Source organism: Chrysemys picta, chromosome 7 (assembly GCF_011386835.1).
Source record: "Chrysemys picta bellii isolate R12L10 chromosome 7, ASM1138683v2, whole genome shotgun sequence".
NCBI classification, from domain to species: Eukaryota; Metazoa; Chordata; order Testudines; family Emydidae; genus Chrysemys; species Chrysemys picta.
Genome location: NC_088797.1, coordinates 44,628,131 through 44,645,223, shown reverse-complemented (window position 1 = coordinate 44,645,223; position 17,093 = coordinate 44,628,131). Strand labels below are relative to the sequence as shown.

The 17,093-nt window shown below is 42.4% G+C and overlaps 1 protein-coding gene across 1 annotated transcript in view; it reads right to left on the bottom strand.

Moving 5' to 3' along the window:
- NT5DC2 (5'-nucleotidase domain containing 2) overlaps positions 1-17,093 on the bottom strand; it is a 66,011-nt gene that overhangs the window by 6,231 nt on the left and 42,687 nt on the right. Inside the window, exons 11-13 of the mRNA XM_005310134.5 lie at positions 6,622-6,708; positions 2,056-2,196; positions 619-683 (exon numbers count right to left, since the gene is read on the bottom strand). Coding sequence (XP_005310191.2) covers positions 619-683; positions 2,056-2,196; positions 6,622-6,708 — 293 coding nt within the window. The remainder of the gene's footprint in view (positions 1-618; positions 684-2,055; positions 2,197-6,621; positions 6,709-17,093) is intronic.

Sequence of the window (17,093 nt, the reverse complement as noted above, 5' to 3'; positions counted from 1 at the left end):
TATGCATCTATATTGCTTAAACTTTACTGTTACCAGGACCCATCAGGGCTGAATTGAAACAAGTTTGTTCAAGCTGCCTAGTTTCATCTAAGTAAACAGTGAGTAGGCTCCTTAGCCAAGCTCTTGACGTGAACAAGGAAGATGAAAGCCTAAGCATTTAAGAGCCTACAACACTTACTCATGTGAGTAAGGATTTGCCAATCAGCTTCTTTGGATGGAAAAATATAGATAGCAATGAAAACAATCTGGAGTATAATCTGTCATTTAAGTGGTTGCATCAGTGGAATGACTGCAGGAGTAATGACAATACTTTCTGCACTGTGAAAAAAAATAGCTGTGTAGCTAGCTTAAAAATTCTATTAGATTTCACAGAGAAATCTCTTACAACACATCTCTGAATAAAGGACAGAACTCAGCCCAGCTTCACTTTTCGAAGTTGCACTGCTTCACTAGCTACAATCATCAGAAACTAATTAGACACTGGAGATCCAACCCTTGATTTCAAGATATCTACATTCATAGGAGCATATTTACAAGTTTCCACAGGAATATTCTGGGAGGAAGGGAAGTTTGCATGTTCATCCTAAAGCACTCTCAGATTTAGATACATTGAGTCACCTAATTTCCTGACGCTCTTGCATCCATTCCAGCAGCACCTGCTTTGATTCTGCATCTTGATACATCTAGAACAAAAAAGCCCAGTAAAAAGAGTTAACTCTAAACACTGACTTTTTTCAAATCTTTTCTTAAGGTGATAGTGCCACTATCAACTTAGGTGCCAGGTATCTGTCTATGGCCTTTGGAGCTCAGCAACTTCTTACAATTGCCAACAGTAAAAGTGTAGGTGACTAAGAAAAAAACAAAGAAATTGTGAGACAGGCTGTAAATCCACCAAATTCCCTGCTTTTACTCTCCAGTATTTGTGCTCTGGGAGATGCACCATGACTATGCACGGCTTGGTTTAGAGAGAGTAAACCACAAGTCACTGGTTAATCCCCCAACACTGCCTAGGAGAGAGAGTGTGTTGGTTGCTTATAGTATATTAACGTCTGTGGAGGATACAAAAGATCCTCATGAAAACATCTGTTAAGTCATACAGTGTGGGGTTTGTGTCTTATATTTATGAAGGAGTTTAGGTGACTAAAGAGGGAAGCAATAACAGCCGTGGCTTGATGTTGCCATAGCACATGCATAGGGCAATCTTCCTCCAATCAGTTTTGACACCTATGAATTTCTTTGACATTACATTGCCTTGTGCATCTCAAACACATTTTCCCTAGTCCCCTATTGAGACTAAGTCAGACTGAAATTCACGTCTTCAGAGACAAAAGGTAAGTGTTCATCCACCGCTTTCTTAGTCATGCTTAGCAAATTAACAGCTAACATGCAAAACCATGTTTGAGCTCTGCGGAAGAATCTATGACCTACACTGATTTAAAAATTACATTAGCAGGGATTTGATTTTAGGACTAGCATCATCTTATGAAAAGTGCCATCATTTATTAAATTAGTGTTACTGAAAGCTTAGTGACAGACAGGAAAGCTGCTTCCAGTCCATTTTATTTCACAAATCAGAGTAACATTCTTCTGATAGTTAGCCCTCCCACTCACTTTTATAATTGCAGAAAGGACACTGGAGAAGGGGTTAGAGATGGTTAATTAGAACTACAGGTTGCCATGAGACCAGCAGGATGTGGAATATATTATGTTATTCACCTGCCAGCGTAGTAGACACCCATCCCTATGTACAACCAGACCTAGTATGTAGAAGGAATTGTATTTCCTCATTAAAAAGGTATGCTACCAGCAACTCCACCTCTGCCATACTAGCTTAAAAATTCTTATTCGTAAACACCACTGCTATTCTAGTCCGGGACCTAACTGGAGCATAGACAAGTAGTAATACTAAGCCGTGCAGCAGTTTTATCAGAATGGTCCAAGTCTACAGGGGCACAAGGAGATCAAATGCAATCTGACCCAAGCCAAAAATCTAAATCCTAGTTCTGAGAAGTGAAGACTAGTTAGACTCATTAGCCTGGCTCTGCTCCAACCTACCTGCATTCTCTCCAGCAGCCCTGTGAGTGCCTGTTGCCAAGTCAGCGAGTGCATGTACTGCTCTGTATTAATGATCCGGATTTCAGGTTCCAGTTCTGGTACAATGGCTCCAGTCCTCCAGCCATGACGCAGCATCAAGTCCTAGAAAGCAACCCAGAATTTTACACTTATCTTACAACACCATCAGGTGTTAAAGTGGCTTTTGAGGAACAGTACTAGAGTTTTCAGAATAGCAACTATGCTCTATTTAGTGTCATTGGCTTGACTGTTAGCAGTGTTTTTATCCTATGGAAAATACTGGTTCATGGGGTCTGGAGCATCACTGTAATGGTGCCCTCAGCTTCCTGTAGGGCAGGGGAAATACAGGTCTCTGCTAATCTCTTCCAAAACCGGGGCAGCTAAATTGGTTCAGAGATGAGGGCTCTTATATGACACACTCGGGTCCCTCCTCCACACACATACCTTGTTCTGTGAGATAGAAGACCAAGCAATCAAGTTCTGCATTAGACTGCAGGGCTACAACACCATTCTTTAATGCCAGGGATAGAGCATTCCATAAAGTACCCCTGACACATATCAGACTTGCGGGTGGCTATATTACAACAGAAAAACTTCAAAAACAGACTCCAAAGAGAGACTGCTGAGCTAGAATTGATATGCAAACTAGACACAATCAACTCCGGTTTGAATAAGGACTGGGAATGGCTGAGCCATTACCAACATTGACTCTATCTCCCCTTGTAAGTACTCTCACACTTATTATCAAACTGTCTGTACTGGGCTAGCTTGATTATCACTTCAAAAGTTTTTTTTCTCTTAATTAATTGGCCTCTCAGAGTTGGTAAGACAACTCCCACCTGTTTATGCTCTCTGTAGGTGTGTATATATATCTCCTCAATATATGTTCCATTCTATATGCATCCGAAGAAGTGGGCTGTAGTCCACGAAAGCTTATGCTCTAATAAATTTGTTAGTCTCTAAGGTGCCACAAGTACTCCTGTTCTTCTTTTTCCCGGACACACAGACGCAGGGAACAACGGAGTGTGCCTTTCAGAGCATATCACCACCAAGCTTTCTGAGTGAATCCTGAGGGATGTTCCTGATAGCGGGGCAAATAGGTGAATAAATAAATAAATGTCCACTCCTTGTGTGTAGCAGTGGAGGAGGGGAGATTTTAAAGGTATAGTACAGTGATGTAAAACACAGCGGTGCCTAAGGTGAAACATTCCCAGTCAACACTGAAAAGCACAGCACTCAAAAGGGGACCTTTGAGGAGTCCAACAGCTGTCCCGGAACAGGAGCAGATGAACATTGTTGAAAATAAAGCCACTGAGCTTGGAACTTCAACCTGAGATGCTAACCAGATTTTCCCAGGTTCAAATACGATTTAAAAAAAAATAAGAGACAAGCAATAGGATTTAAGTGATGAAAAACATTTGGGTTCTAACAGACACCAAGTCAGAAGACAGCAGACAAAGCCAAACAAGTCCTCGCCCCCATTGCAGTCTCAGTTGTATGGCCAGGTTAAAGATTGAGCTAATTTTTAGCTGCGTTTATTTAAATTAAAATAAAAAAAAAGGGCAGTGGGGGAAGGGTCTCATCTATACACAGATGTATATATCACTGAGATAAGCCTTGAGGGCCATCAGCAAACTGGAAATAGGGTAACAATTGGCAAGATCTTTTTTAGAAAGGTAAGACTTTAAAGATTTGTTTAGACAAATGATTGGTATCTTCTGAAGCAGACATGGAATTGTTGACACCATGGATTCATTTAAGATTGCTGTGTTATAAAAGCAGAATGCTCTGCTCTTGCCTGTGGGTCATGGAAAACAAAAAAAACATACGACCCCTTGCACCTTAGAAACAATACTTATGAGAAAAAATACAGTCAACTGGGTTGAAAAAATGCCAGGTTAAAAGGGAACCACGTTAGAATGAGCCACAGCAGAAAGTCAAGAACGGCTGAGTAGATTGCTTTTCTGAATATAAACTCACTGACCACACACTAAAGGCACCACTTTGGGCTTTTTGTCCATGCAGTGATCCATGCACTGCAGTATTAGCAGTTTATTGCCTCAGAAGCTCAGACACAATAGCCAAAACTATCCACTTGATATGATGCCTTCCTAGTTACTGGAGAAGATGAACCAGACAGTAGATAATAAAAACCCCAGTGAGTAGTGCAGTCTGAGAAACAGTGGATTCTCCATCACTGAGAATTTTTCAATCAAGACCCAACAGAAATTAGTTCAGGGGAATCCTATGGCCTATGTTATACAGAAGGTCAGATTAGATGATCACGTGGTCCCTTCTGGCTTTATAATCTATGAAAAACATCAGTGACAAACCAGAGATACCTAAAATCATAATTCAATGATAACATGAGTATCAGCCAAACAATATGAAAGCATGTTGTTTCTATAAAAAGAAAAAGAAAAACAACCCAGGAAACTACAGAACTGTGCCAGGGAAGATAATGGAGCAAGTAATTAAGGAAATCATCTGCAAACACTTGGAAGGTGGTAAGGTGATAGGGCAGGGGTCGGCAACCTTTCAGAAGTGGTGTGCCGAGTCTTCATTTATTCACTCTGATTTAAGGTTTCGCGTGCCAGTAATACATTTTAACATTTTTAGAAGGTCTCTTTCTATAAGTCTTTAATATATAACTAAACTATTGTTGTATGTAAAGTAAATAAGGTTTTTAAAATGTTTAAGAAGCTTCATTTAAAATTAAATTAAAATGCAGAGGCCCCCAGATCGGTGGCCAGGACCTGGGCAGTGTGAGTGCCACTGAAAATCAGCTCGCGTGCCGCCTTCGGCACACGTGCCATAGGTTGCCTACCCTTGTGATAGGGAATAGCCAGCATGGATTTGTAAAGAACAAATCATGTCAAACCAATCTGATAGCTTTCTTTGATAGGATAACGAGTCTTGTGGATAAGGGGAGAAGCAGTGGATGTGGTATACCTAGACTTTAGTAAGACATTTGATACAGTCTCGCATGATATTCTTATCAATAAACTAGGCAAATACAATTTAGATAGGGCTACTATATAAGGTGGGTGCATAACTGGCTGGATAATCTTACTCAGAGTAGTTATTCAGGGTTCCCAATCCTGCTGGAAAGGTATAACAAGTGGGGTTCCGCAGGGGTCTGTTTTGGGGCCGGCTCCGTTCAATATCTTCATCAACGACAGATATTGGCATAGAAAGTACGCTTAAGGTAATCATAAGTAAGTCTATGATTCAATCAGGTATTTTTAGTAAAAGTCATGGACAGGTCACGGTTGGGGGGGGTGGGGGGGGAGAGAGGGGGAAGAGAGGCTGAGGCCCAGGAGCTCAGCGGCTGCTTCTGCTGCCGCTGTGGGGGCGGAGTGAGCCCCAGAGGGCCAGCCACTGCTCCAGCAGCCCCAGGACCACTGCTGGGAACCGCTGAGCGGCTGCTCCCCCCACCTCTGGGACTGCTGCTTGGGCAGCCCTGGGGTCAGCCACACCGGCTGCTGCAGAAGCCATGGAGGTTGCAGGAAGTCATAGAATCCGTGACTTCCACGACCTCTGTGACAACAAAGCCCTAATCATAAGCAGCAATTAACATAAAAAGGGAGACCACCACTGTATCTTCCCATCCATCTCCCTTCACTGCTTTCTTTCCTTCAACACTGTGGTAACGTCATAGCTTCATTCTACTCACTTTGTCCTCCAATATTTGCTGATGGAAAGATTCCATGCAGAAGTCACTACTTTGTCACTTGAGCCAGTGGTTCTCAAACAGGGGTACGCATACCCCATGGGATATGCAGAGGTCTTCCAGGGGGATACATCAACTCATCTAGATATTTGCCTCATTCAGCGTTTCTCAACCATCACAGGACAGGTTGGGGGGGAGGGTGGGGGTTGCAAGTGAGGGCCAGCGTTTGGGGGTGGCAAGTAGGGCAATTGCCTGGGGCCCCATGCCACAGTTGGCCCTGCAAAGCTAAAAGTTACATGCTTCAGTCCTGGGCGGTGGGGCTCGGGCACCCTGAAAAGCAAGTACAATATTTATATTCCAATAGATTTATTTTATAATTATGTGGTAAAAATGAGAAAGTCAGCAATTTTTCAGTACTACAGTGCTGTGACACTTTTGTGTTTTTATGTCTGATCTTGTAATCAAGTAGCTTTTAAGTGAGGTGAAACTTGGTGTACGCAAGACAAAATCAAAGTCCTGAAAGAGGTGCAGTAGTCTGGAAAGGTTGAGAACTACTGACCTGAGCAATTCCTACAAACTCGGTCTCTTGCTACCTTCTCCCTACACACAGCCACACCATTCAGTTCAACAGGGTTTTGTTTTCTCATAGGAGTATTGTAATTCCACTAAATCCAAAACACAGTTAAACAGAAAAACTAAATTAAAAAAGCCACAGCAGAGGGTTCTACCTTGAGCAATGCAAAGGTATCTCAGTAAAAACAGGATACAAAATTATGACAAGAATTAAGTCCTCCTTAAATTCCAGCAGACCCCTCCTCCCCCCAAAAAAATCAGCAGTGTTGGTATTAAACAGAAGCAGACATGGTTCTACTTACTGCAAGATCACTGTACAGATGGTCACCGAAATAAAGTACTTTGGACCCACGCCAACCTGTTAGCCTTAGAAAATCAAACAAATTTCCCTGCAAAGAGAGGGAGAACAAACAAGAATGTGACTATAAACCAAACACCTCATTTTTCTTTGCAAGTGATGACACTTCACTGTTTTGTCTAGGAGTTCAAAAAAGCAAAATATTCAAAGTAACTTGACTTCCTAATAAGACAATGTAAAGTTAAATTATTTCACATGAGAATTTAATATATAGATATTTTAAAATCTCTCCAAAAAGAACTAGCTGCTTTTGAGAATATAATGCACCAGTGAGAGTTATTTTGGCAATACCATCAAGTATTAAAACACATATCATTCAAAAGTCAATGTATTTGCACCATTTATATATTTTGCACTTCATTCAACTGGGGGAGTAGAAATACTTAATTTCACTTTTATCATCAAGTTTCACTTCCTGGTTCTCATGCACTAGAATGGTCACATGAAAATTAAAAAGGTGGCTTGAAGAGTTTTTATTATTATTATTAAAGCAGAGCAATTTTTCCTATTAGCTTCTCATTTTTGAGGAGTTTTTCAAAAATGCATCTTAAAATTTTGATTTAACATACTTTCCCTTTTATAATGGAGGAGTCCTTGTGGCACCTTAGAGACTAACAAATGTATTTGGGCATAAGCTTTTATGGGCTAAAATCCACTTCATGAGATGCATGGAGTGAAAAAATATACTGCTTACTGTATTTTTAACTCCATGCATCTCATGAAGTAGGTTTTAGCCCATAAAAGCTTATGCCCAAATACATTTGTTAGTCTCTGAGGCTGGGTCTACACTACCCGCCTGAATCAGCGGGTAGAAATCGACCTCCCGGGGATCGATCCCCGAATCGACGCTCTTACTCCACCAGTGGAGGTGGGAGTAAGTGCCGTCGACGGGAAGGTCGGGAGGTCGATTTTGCCGCCGTCCTCACAGCGGGGTAAGTCGGCTGCGATACGTCGAATTCAGCTACGCTATTCACGTAGCTGAATTTGCGTATCTTAAATCGACTCCCCCCTGTAGTGTAGATGTAGCCTCAGGGTATGTCTACGCTACCATCCGGATTGGCGGGCAGCGATCAATCCAGTGGGGGTCGATTTATCGCGGATAAATCAACCCCGAGCGCTCTCCCGTCGACTCCTGTACTGCAGCTTGGCGAGAGGCGCAGGCAGAGTCGTCAGGGGAGCGGCAGAGTTGACTCACCGCGGTGAAGACACCATGGTAAGTCGATACAAGTACGCTGACTTCAGCTTCATTATTCACGTAGCTGAAGTTGCATAACTTAGATCGATCCCCCGCAGCATATACCAGGTCTAAGGTGCCACAAGGACTCCTCACTGTTTTTGCTGATACAAATTAACACGGCTATCACTCTGAAACCTTTTCCTTTTATGCAATTTGCCCTTGTTCTAATCAGATTGTCTGGCTTCCACCACACACATTTTTATCTACAGTCAAGAACGTCTCAAACTAGAATATGACTTGCTTTGGAAAGCTTTTCCAGTCATGTGCCCTGGATAAACTCATTTACTTTTTAAGAAGCCAGAAAAGTGTCAGAAGGAAAAGCAAAGTCCTCCAGGCTTCACATCAGCTTAGACAAACCCCATCTGACATCTATTAGGGAAGCACGTACGCTATTATACATTTCTGGCAATTGCTGCCGATTAGAGAGGTACATGTGACAGTTTGTTATTAGGAAAACATGGGCAGCAGCTGCAGATGTGAGGAAGACAAAAGCTACCAGATAACAGAATTTTAATGAAAATGTCAGAAAGGTGGTTTATTTAACCTTCATAATCTGGTATGTTAGACAGTTAGGGTAATTGTTAGAATCCTCTCTTTAGGTTTTAAAAGCTCAGATCTTCAAAGGTGTTTAGACTCCTAACTTAAAATCATTGAAATCAATTGAAGAGCCTAGAATACCTTTGAGGATCTGGGCCTAAATTAAAAAAAAAAAAATGCCCTGAACATACAATATCCAGAGGTCTCAGTCAGGGCTCCAATGTCATAAGCACTGTACAGTCAGCAGGGCTGGATTTACACCTTATGCGCCCTTAGGCACAGCATCTTCAGTGCCGCGCCTCCCCTCCTCCCCCGCCTACAGCTGACCTTTGTGTTTTTGCAGTAAAAAATGAAACTTTTAACCCACTTAACTTTTAGGCACCCCGAGGCACATGCCTACTGTGCCTAATTGGAAATCTGGCTCTAACAGTCACATGGTAAAATGCAATCCCCCCCACCCCAGAGAGCTGACATTCTGAATGTCAGACAAAAGGCAAGAAGCGAGTGCAACAAATATAAAGAGGACGGAGGGTGAGAACACCACTGTGTTAAAATCATATGGTTACATATGGATACAATTTGGTTCCAAGACTATTTAAAAAACAAAAGAAAATATTTATATTAACCAATTGAAGCTAACTTTTCAAATCCATCTGTTACTGTACTATTTATTCTACAAATCTATCATCCATAAACCCCATTAACTTTTTAACCTAACTAGTGATGACAATGCCTGCAAAGAAGCCTATAGATTCTTCCCCATTCTCCACCCCTTCTTGCCCTGCAGCAACCCCAGAAAACGCAGGGCGCAGGGGTTCTGTGGCTCAATGCCCACTTGGTACTGATTGCCTATGGTACAGAAATAGGCCCTCCTCAGGAAATGCCTCAAGTCTTTATCATTACTACTCAATTATGTGTGTGGCAAAAATAAGGTCTTTAACAAGCAGGTAAAGATCATTTGCCAGGTCATGTACTGAAAGCCCATTTTCTCATCACTACTCCAAGTGGGAAAAAAATCTAGCTTAAGCGCTCTTCTTATGCGGAGATTGCTTACGACCAGCCCTGACTACAAACTGGCCTTTCATTCATGGTGCTGATGCCCAACAAGACAGTCTCCAACATGCTAGAGAGGAAGCTGGTTCCACTTCTAGCCCAATACTGAAATAAGAGACTTTAAAACACAGCTGCAAAAGGTTTAGACAGAACAACTAACGAGCAGCATCCAGATCATTTTCAACTCTTTCGCCTCTCCTCCCTCAAGCCTGAACAGTACTTGAGGAACTGGTGGCTGCAATGTAGAAAAGTTAGAGACCCTACAAAATGGTTTGGAACTGCAAGGTGGTGCCATAGTGAAGAGGGGTTACCCAAACCACTACAATGGCTGGTTAGAATGTCAGTTTTGCCTTTGAACTTAACAGCTGCCTCTGTGTATTTTCTCAAGGCTTTTACGGTTTTGTGGGTAACAGCACCATTCAGACCCTGCCCTGCAATGCTCTAAGCACAATCTGGTGTGGGGCAGTGGGATGAGAAAGGGAGAAGCCTCAGTACTGTAGAAACAGAGGTCTGTGTGCTGTTCCCTGCTGGTTCAGGTAACGACCTGTGAGTAGCTGCAGAAGACTGACCTAGCAGTCAGAAGAGAGAACAATCCTGAGCAAAGTCACTGGTGGGGGGGGGGGGGGGAAGCAGAGGAGGAGAGAACACACAGACCTTGCAACTCCTTCCCCTGGATCCTCAAGGGAAAAGCTAACAAGAAAACCTGCTCTTTCCACGTAGGTGAAAGTAGTTCTTCACCCACCCCTTTCCCTGGTTTCCATGGAATGGGATTGGGGAGCAGCCTTTCCTCACGCTTCCGGGGAGGAAAGAGTCAGGAGATACTCAAGGCTTTTTGGTGCACTTGCCGCTGGGGAGATAAGGGTAAACATAGGCACCAGTCTCCTGGAAGCAGGAAAAAACAGACCCTACACCAGCACTGAAGAGCATGAGAGGAGGTATGATTTCTGAGAACACCGGAGAGTGAAATCACAAGAGAGCGGGGGGGGGGGGGGGGGGGGGGGGGGGGGGGAAGGGGAGGCATGGAGAAACGGGGGGCGGGGGGGACAGAATTAGTAGTCCAAGACACGGTAGGAGGGAGGAAGAGATCAAAATATTAAAATAAAATGACCCCAGAACAGAGAATAATATTGGGGAAACCCAAGATGTTGCTTCAAATCCCAAGTTATAAAAGGCTTGTTTATCAAGGATCTATTGAAAAGAATCTCTCCTCCTTCCCCTCCCCCATTGCTGTGCCAGACAATATTGTTTAATCCAGAATTGGCTGCATTAACAGCAACATTCAGGTAAGCATTTCAATCCCTTGTATTAGAACATGCTTAGATGGTTTTGAATTTACAACTGATTTAAATCCAAAACCAACACAAAGAACATCCATATTCATAGGCGGAAAGTCTGAAAGCCAAAACGCTTTTGCAACTCAAGAGAAAAAAAAAATCCCGTTTCTGAACGTTTCCTAATGTCCCATCTTTGCTCAGGAGGAGTGGAAGAAGGTATGATTCCAGTTTCCCTTGAAAGTCACAAAGCAAACAGGACTTTTTAGAAAATAAGTAGTCAAATGCACCCACTGCAGCAATGTTGACCCTCATGCCTGTTTAAACTGAAGCTGGAATAAGCTTTACTCCTTGACCCAGTATTAGATTCTTCCAGCAGCACAATCTATTGCAGTAACAAAAACACAGGGAGCTGCTGGCCAAACTAATCAGCCATTTGGGCATCCTGTGTGCATATTGCACACATACTGGACTGCCCTCCTGTCCCATGATCATCATTACAAAAACCTGACCCAGCCCCATGCCACAGCATTAGCAATACTGGAGGACTTGAGTAATAATCCTGTTGTATACTGCTCCAAGAGTCTCAAAATGCTTTACAGACTATTAAAAGCTCACAATAGCCCCATGAGAGTGTTACACCCATCTCCCAGATGGAGAACAGAAGTTGAATGACTTGCCCAAAGTCATTTCCAGTACTAACAAGGCAGCCCAGCAGTCCAGACTTTAATTTTGCTACTGTAACAGCAAAACAGTGTAGGGTAACCAGACATCCCGATAAAATCGGGACTGTCCCAATTTTGAGGAGTTTGTCCCGCGACCTGACCGAAGTACGGTCGAGACGCCTATTGTCCTGATATTTTTTTTTCCCCTCTTTGGTTTAAAAAACACTCACCCGTCCGGGTCTTCGACGGCAGGTCCTTCAGTCGCTGACTGTCTTTGGTGGCATTTCGGCGGCAGGTGCTTCTGTCTTTGGCGGCAAGGTTTATTACCCGCTGCTGAAATGCCACCGAAGGCAGACAGCGACTGAAGGACCCTCGCTGAATTGCCGCCGAAGACCCGGACAGGTGAGTGTAAATTAAAAAGGCGCCCCCCCGCTGCGGCAGTCCCGATATTTTCCACTTAGCATCTGGTCACCCTAAAACAGTGCCTCATGCACTTTAAAGCAGGTCAAGAATTTAGAAATGCAATTTGGTATAGTACATTTCTAATCCTAAATCTTGCTCATGCTATGCTTGTGAGAGCCCTTGGAACATCTTGCTTTTGGCAGCTTTGCAACCTAGTGCATCCTCAACCAGTGGCTCCTAGCTGGCTGACAATGCTAGTTTAAAGCCGCAGACCTAAGGTCACCTACTCCTGGGGGAATTCTGTGCCAAAAAATTAAATATTCTGTGCATAATATTTTAAAACTCTGCAAATTTTATTTGTTAAAAAACCAACACTACATAATCATGCCAGTTTCAATTATTTTGGTAATTTATTTCAATATCTGTCAGCAAGTATGTCCATGACAATACAGACACAAAAATCCCCCCAGGAGTAGAGTTTTAAAGAAACCCCTATGACACAGTTCTTGTTTCTCTACCCCTTCTTCCCCCCAGAGTCCAGATGGGGGGGCCAGACACCCACAATCCTTCCCCTCCCCCAGCCAATACACCCGAACCCACTAATCCCCAGAGCCCAGCCACAAGGCTCCGCAAGCCCAGATACCCGCACCCCATCCCTCCCAGAGCCCAGTCACAGCCCACAACCCTTCCCCTAGTGGCAGCCAGGAGCACTGCAACCCATTTCTGTGAGGGAAGAAATTCCACCCACACTATGTTAATTTCTGCAAATTCTGCATTGCGCAGAATTCCCCCAGGAGTAAGGGTCCCAGCTACACTAGAGACCATATTGCTATCTATGAATTGCCCAGACAGTTTTACTCCTCTGGGACAATACAGATCATGAAGCCAAGGACAAGACGTGAGAGCACTGGGGAAAAAGCATTCTCAGTTGAGGGGGGGAAGGGGGGAGATCTGGCTGTAGAAGGAACATCTCAGGCAAGATTAATCTGTACTCATCTTTAGGAAATGCTGCAAAAGCTTCCTCTTTGAAAGAGATTTTCTGCCATAATCAGAAGGACACACAGAGTATCAACCACCCTCCCTCCACCAAAATACCCCCACATCCTTCTCGAAGCAAAAACTTTCTATAACCTAGAAAGGAAGAAGACAAACTCTGCATGAATCCTGCCAGGGACTAAGCTGTTGCCAATCTACTTTATGTGAAAGGTACTCCGATATGGTGACGGGTGGCAGTATAAAACTTTAAGATTGATAACTGAAGACATAGGTTAGTAAAAAGAAACAAGCAGACTTAGGCTGGGAAATACCTGTAGCAACTACGTAGTAAGGAAGGTTTGATTTGCAGAAATGAGAAAACAGGAGGCAGGGGGTTAGAAAGAGCCTCTGTTATTGCAATGGAAGATGAAGCAATTCCATGACATGAGCCAACTGTCGTACCACTTGCCTACAAGGATCTTGGTAAGCAAACTACCACTGGGCTAGCTTCCAAGAGCAAGAAGATTGCATTGACTAGTCTCCTCACTACCACAGCCAGTTAGCCATTGCATTGTGCATACGCCTACACTGGCAACCCCACTAAATCCCTGGCTATTTGTCCAGTCACAGGAAATGGCCAATTACTCAAAATCTAGAGCTGTCCAGCAATTTGCACTTGATATTTCAGTTTATTTTCTCAGAGCTAAAATTCATTGCAAGAGTGACATTTGTACTTTTCCATGGAGTTTGAACATTTCCTCAGACAGCTCATGACCTACTGTATGTTGTTAGGAGTCTGCTATTTCTGTGGTTAGCTTGTAATCACCAGCTAACAGAAGGCAGGAAATAGTGCTTACCCTGGGAACTTGCAGGAAGCTGTATTTTAAGTGTAAATTGTATTTAAATTGCTATCTTACTAATCAGAAGAAGTCAGTAACCATCCTGCAGTTACCCCTGGGGGTGGACTGAACAGGCAACAGTTTTCTTCATCTCTCATTTTCTGAGCCTGATAATTTATACTATTCATTGTTAAAGCGCTTACTTTGGCTTTCCAACTTGTATTAATGAAGGCTGGAAACTGGTTTATAATTCCCGCACTAGGCTCTCACATTGCCGACGTCACTTCTCACTCACTAACATGGCCTCCACAGAAAGCAAAGAAAGGCCAATTCTAATTAAAGTTTGGTTTCAAAAGTAAGTGACAGATTAGACAGAGTCAAGTGCTTTTCAGCTCTTTCTGTGACTTTCCTAATCTGCTAAACAGAGAAAAATTGAGGGGTTTGCTCTCTTTGGAGTCAATCCTGAGAAGATACATGAGCAGGAGTTGAGTGCTCCGCACTCCCCAGGATCAGGGCATAGGAAGGGCTGAGTGTACTTATTTACACAGAAGGGGGTACTAACCTGATGGGAATATAGCATTGTCTGGGAAATGGAGTACAGACACAATCATGCAAACCTCAAATCTCGCCGCACTTGACCATTATGTCAGAGTCTGGCTCTGAATAAAGAAAGGGATGCCAGTTTTCCCTGTCCACCTACTTTTCTTTAAGTTCTCAGACACATGTGTAATGCTTTGAATCTGTCAATCCTCACAATATCCTCATTAGGAAGGGAACTATCCCATTATCCAGAGGGAGAGCATTTTGAAAAAACACAGTATTTAAGGTGCCAAGTAGTTTGTCAGCACAGGCATCTGATTTTCAACTGGGTAAAGAAGAAATCTGCAATCGCATTGCATGAGTAACGTACAGACAAGGCAAAATTATTTTAATCATGCTGTTAGGTATAAATACTAAAGCTTTGCAAAAGCTATACAGCATCATCAGGATGCAAGACAATGTGCTTTGCTATATTTAAGACAGTTTTTATAGGATGGATATCTTTTTAGTAGGAAGGTGGTCTTGTAGACACTTCCCTCTTATTCGTGCAAAAATCATCCTTTTTACCACTTGCAAACAGACACCACCATGGCTAGTGTAACAGCTTACTAGAAAATAGGAAAATACTTTAATTTTTGGTTGATTACTGTGAATGAGTGCTGGAAATAATGAGAGTAAGCACCTCAGTACACTATCAATAATAGTCCATGGACCAGAGCATGAGAACCCCCGACTTGGAAGATTCTTGCAGATGTAGGATTTAGGAATACTACTTGGATTAGATGATCTCAAAGTGATTCACAAGCCATTCTCACAACATGCCTGAGGTAGGAACTCTATTTCTGGCTCTCCTATGGGACTGTGTGAGACCTTGGGAAAGTCAGAAATCTCTATATTTGTAACCACATGTAAGATTGAGTTAATACCTACCTCAAAGGCAGTACCTTCTCCTCGAGTAGCAAAAGATGCAATGTGTAAAATATAATCCATTCTGCAGGAGGATAAATGCTCCTCTTCTCAGTTACAATGGAACAAGCCCTTTTCATCCAATGTAGCTGAGCAGAGTCTGTTTCTAGGTAATTGGAGAGTTTGATAATTGGGTCCGGTGTGTCAGCCCCTGCGCTACACAAAGAGTCCATAAGGAAAGCGTGCTCAGTTATATACTTTTCTGGACACGTAACCTGGATAACAAACTGGATTGGAGATTGGACTGTTTCTGCCAGATAGTATTTTTGCGTAACTTAAGTTTTGAGCCAGGCTAACAATAATCTCTCTAATACAGGGCTAGATATTTTTAAGCCATTTTATGATACTCAGAGACTGCTAACAAAATACTTGTATTTAACATACTTTGTGCAGTCTCTCAGTGACTACATCAGTCACTGACAGGAGCCTTAAAAAGAAGCTGTCATTTGACCTCAGATTAGCGTAATGGCTTTGGGTACCAGGTCTCTGGCATGAAGGGTTTGAATCTTGCCCCCCCCCCCGCCCACAAGCAGGACTGCACAAGCTCCCAATTGCCCTTATAAGCACCATCAGGGCATCTGGGAGAATCCAGTAATTGGGAAAGGTATGAATCAATTTTGCTGCCTAAGAAAGCTAAGGGAATAATGGAGACTATCAGACACTCCCGCTAAATTAACTGGAAGATTCCAGACACCAAAAGACAAATCTTTATTTTAAAGGGTTACAAGAAGGTTACAAGGTTAAGCAGAGAACGCTACTGACCATTCATATACACTGCTTATTACCAGAAACACCTTAACCCATTATTAAGTATTAAATGCTCTACTGAAATTAACTCTTGGAATAAAAAACAAATATTTTCCAGTTCTCCTTTCTTCCTGTGCAAGGAAAGCAAATGAAGTCAAATTCTGCTTGCAGTTACCTTGGAAATAATAGCAGAATCTAATTCACAAGTCTACTGCTAAAGCAATTAGACAAGGCTGTTACTGACCTTTGCCCAAACTCACTCCCTACTAGTCAATAGGGAGGAAAACGTAAAAGTTGAGCAGTGATGGAAAGCTTTTGGCCTGTGCAATAACCGAGTATCACAGAGTCTCAGAACTGAGATATATACAAGTAGTACCTGCCACTGAGGTCCAACACCAAAGATTAAAAATCCTGTCAAATCAAAAGAGAGCCATGCCATTAAAGGTTTTGTTTTTTTTGCCACCACTCCCATCCTGTACTACAGAGCCTGTGGCATAAGTCTGCAGTATTTAAAAACCGGAAGCCAAATGAAACTCAGTCACTCAAATACACAAAGGGTCACATTCTCCTATTACATTAACACAATAGCATTGACTAAAATGAGGTTTTTGTCAGTATAACCAAGAAAAGGAGAATTTCTCTCTGAAGAATGCATTAAGTACAAGGCCTATTGAAGAACAGAGCAGCATCCAACTTTGGTACATGCATGAAACAGAACAAAAAGACTGCTTTTTAATTTATTTGCTATCTTAGATATTTGTTTCACTTATTGCTTTTCAAGGAGAAACTCACATGAGAAATAGGGAAAGATGAAAGAATTTCTGATGTTCTTGGGACAAGTCTATACACAGAAGGCGCACTGGTTTTATTAAATCAATGTACCTTCTGTATGTGGACTCTTATACAACTAGTTATATCAGTTCAGTTTGCATCTGTTAAGTGCACAGGCACAAGCTAAACTGATATAAACCAAGTTTAAACTGATTTAAGAAAGTCTCCATATAATGTTATATTGGTTTAACTAAATAGTTATTAAAAAGTCACATCTTTAGTTATAGAAGTACAACTGTGTTTAGAACAGGCCTTAGGAATGATCTATTGAGTGCTTGCAGTTGCAAGGGTCTCAGACCTATTATCTCTAGAACAGAAGAATCCCCGTTTTAAAGAGCTGAAGAAAAGCATAA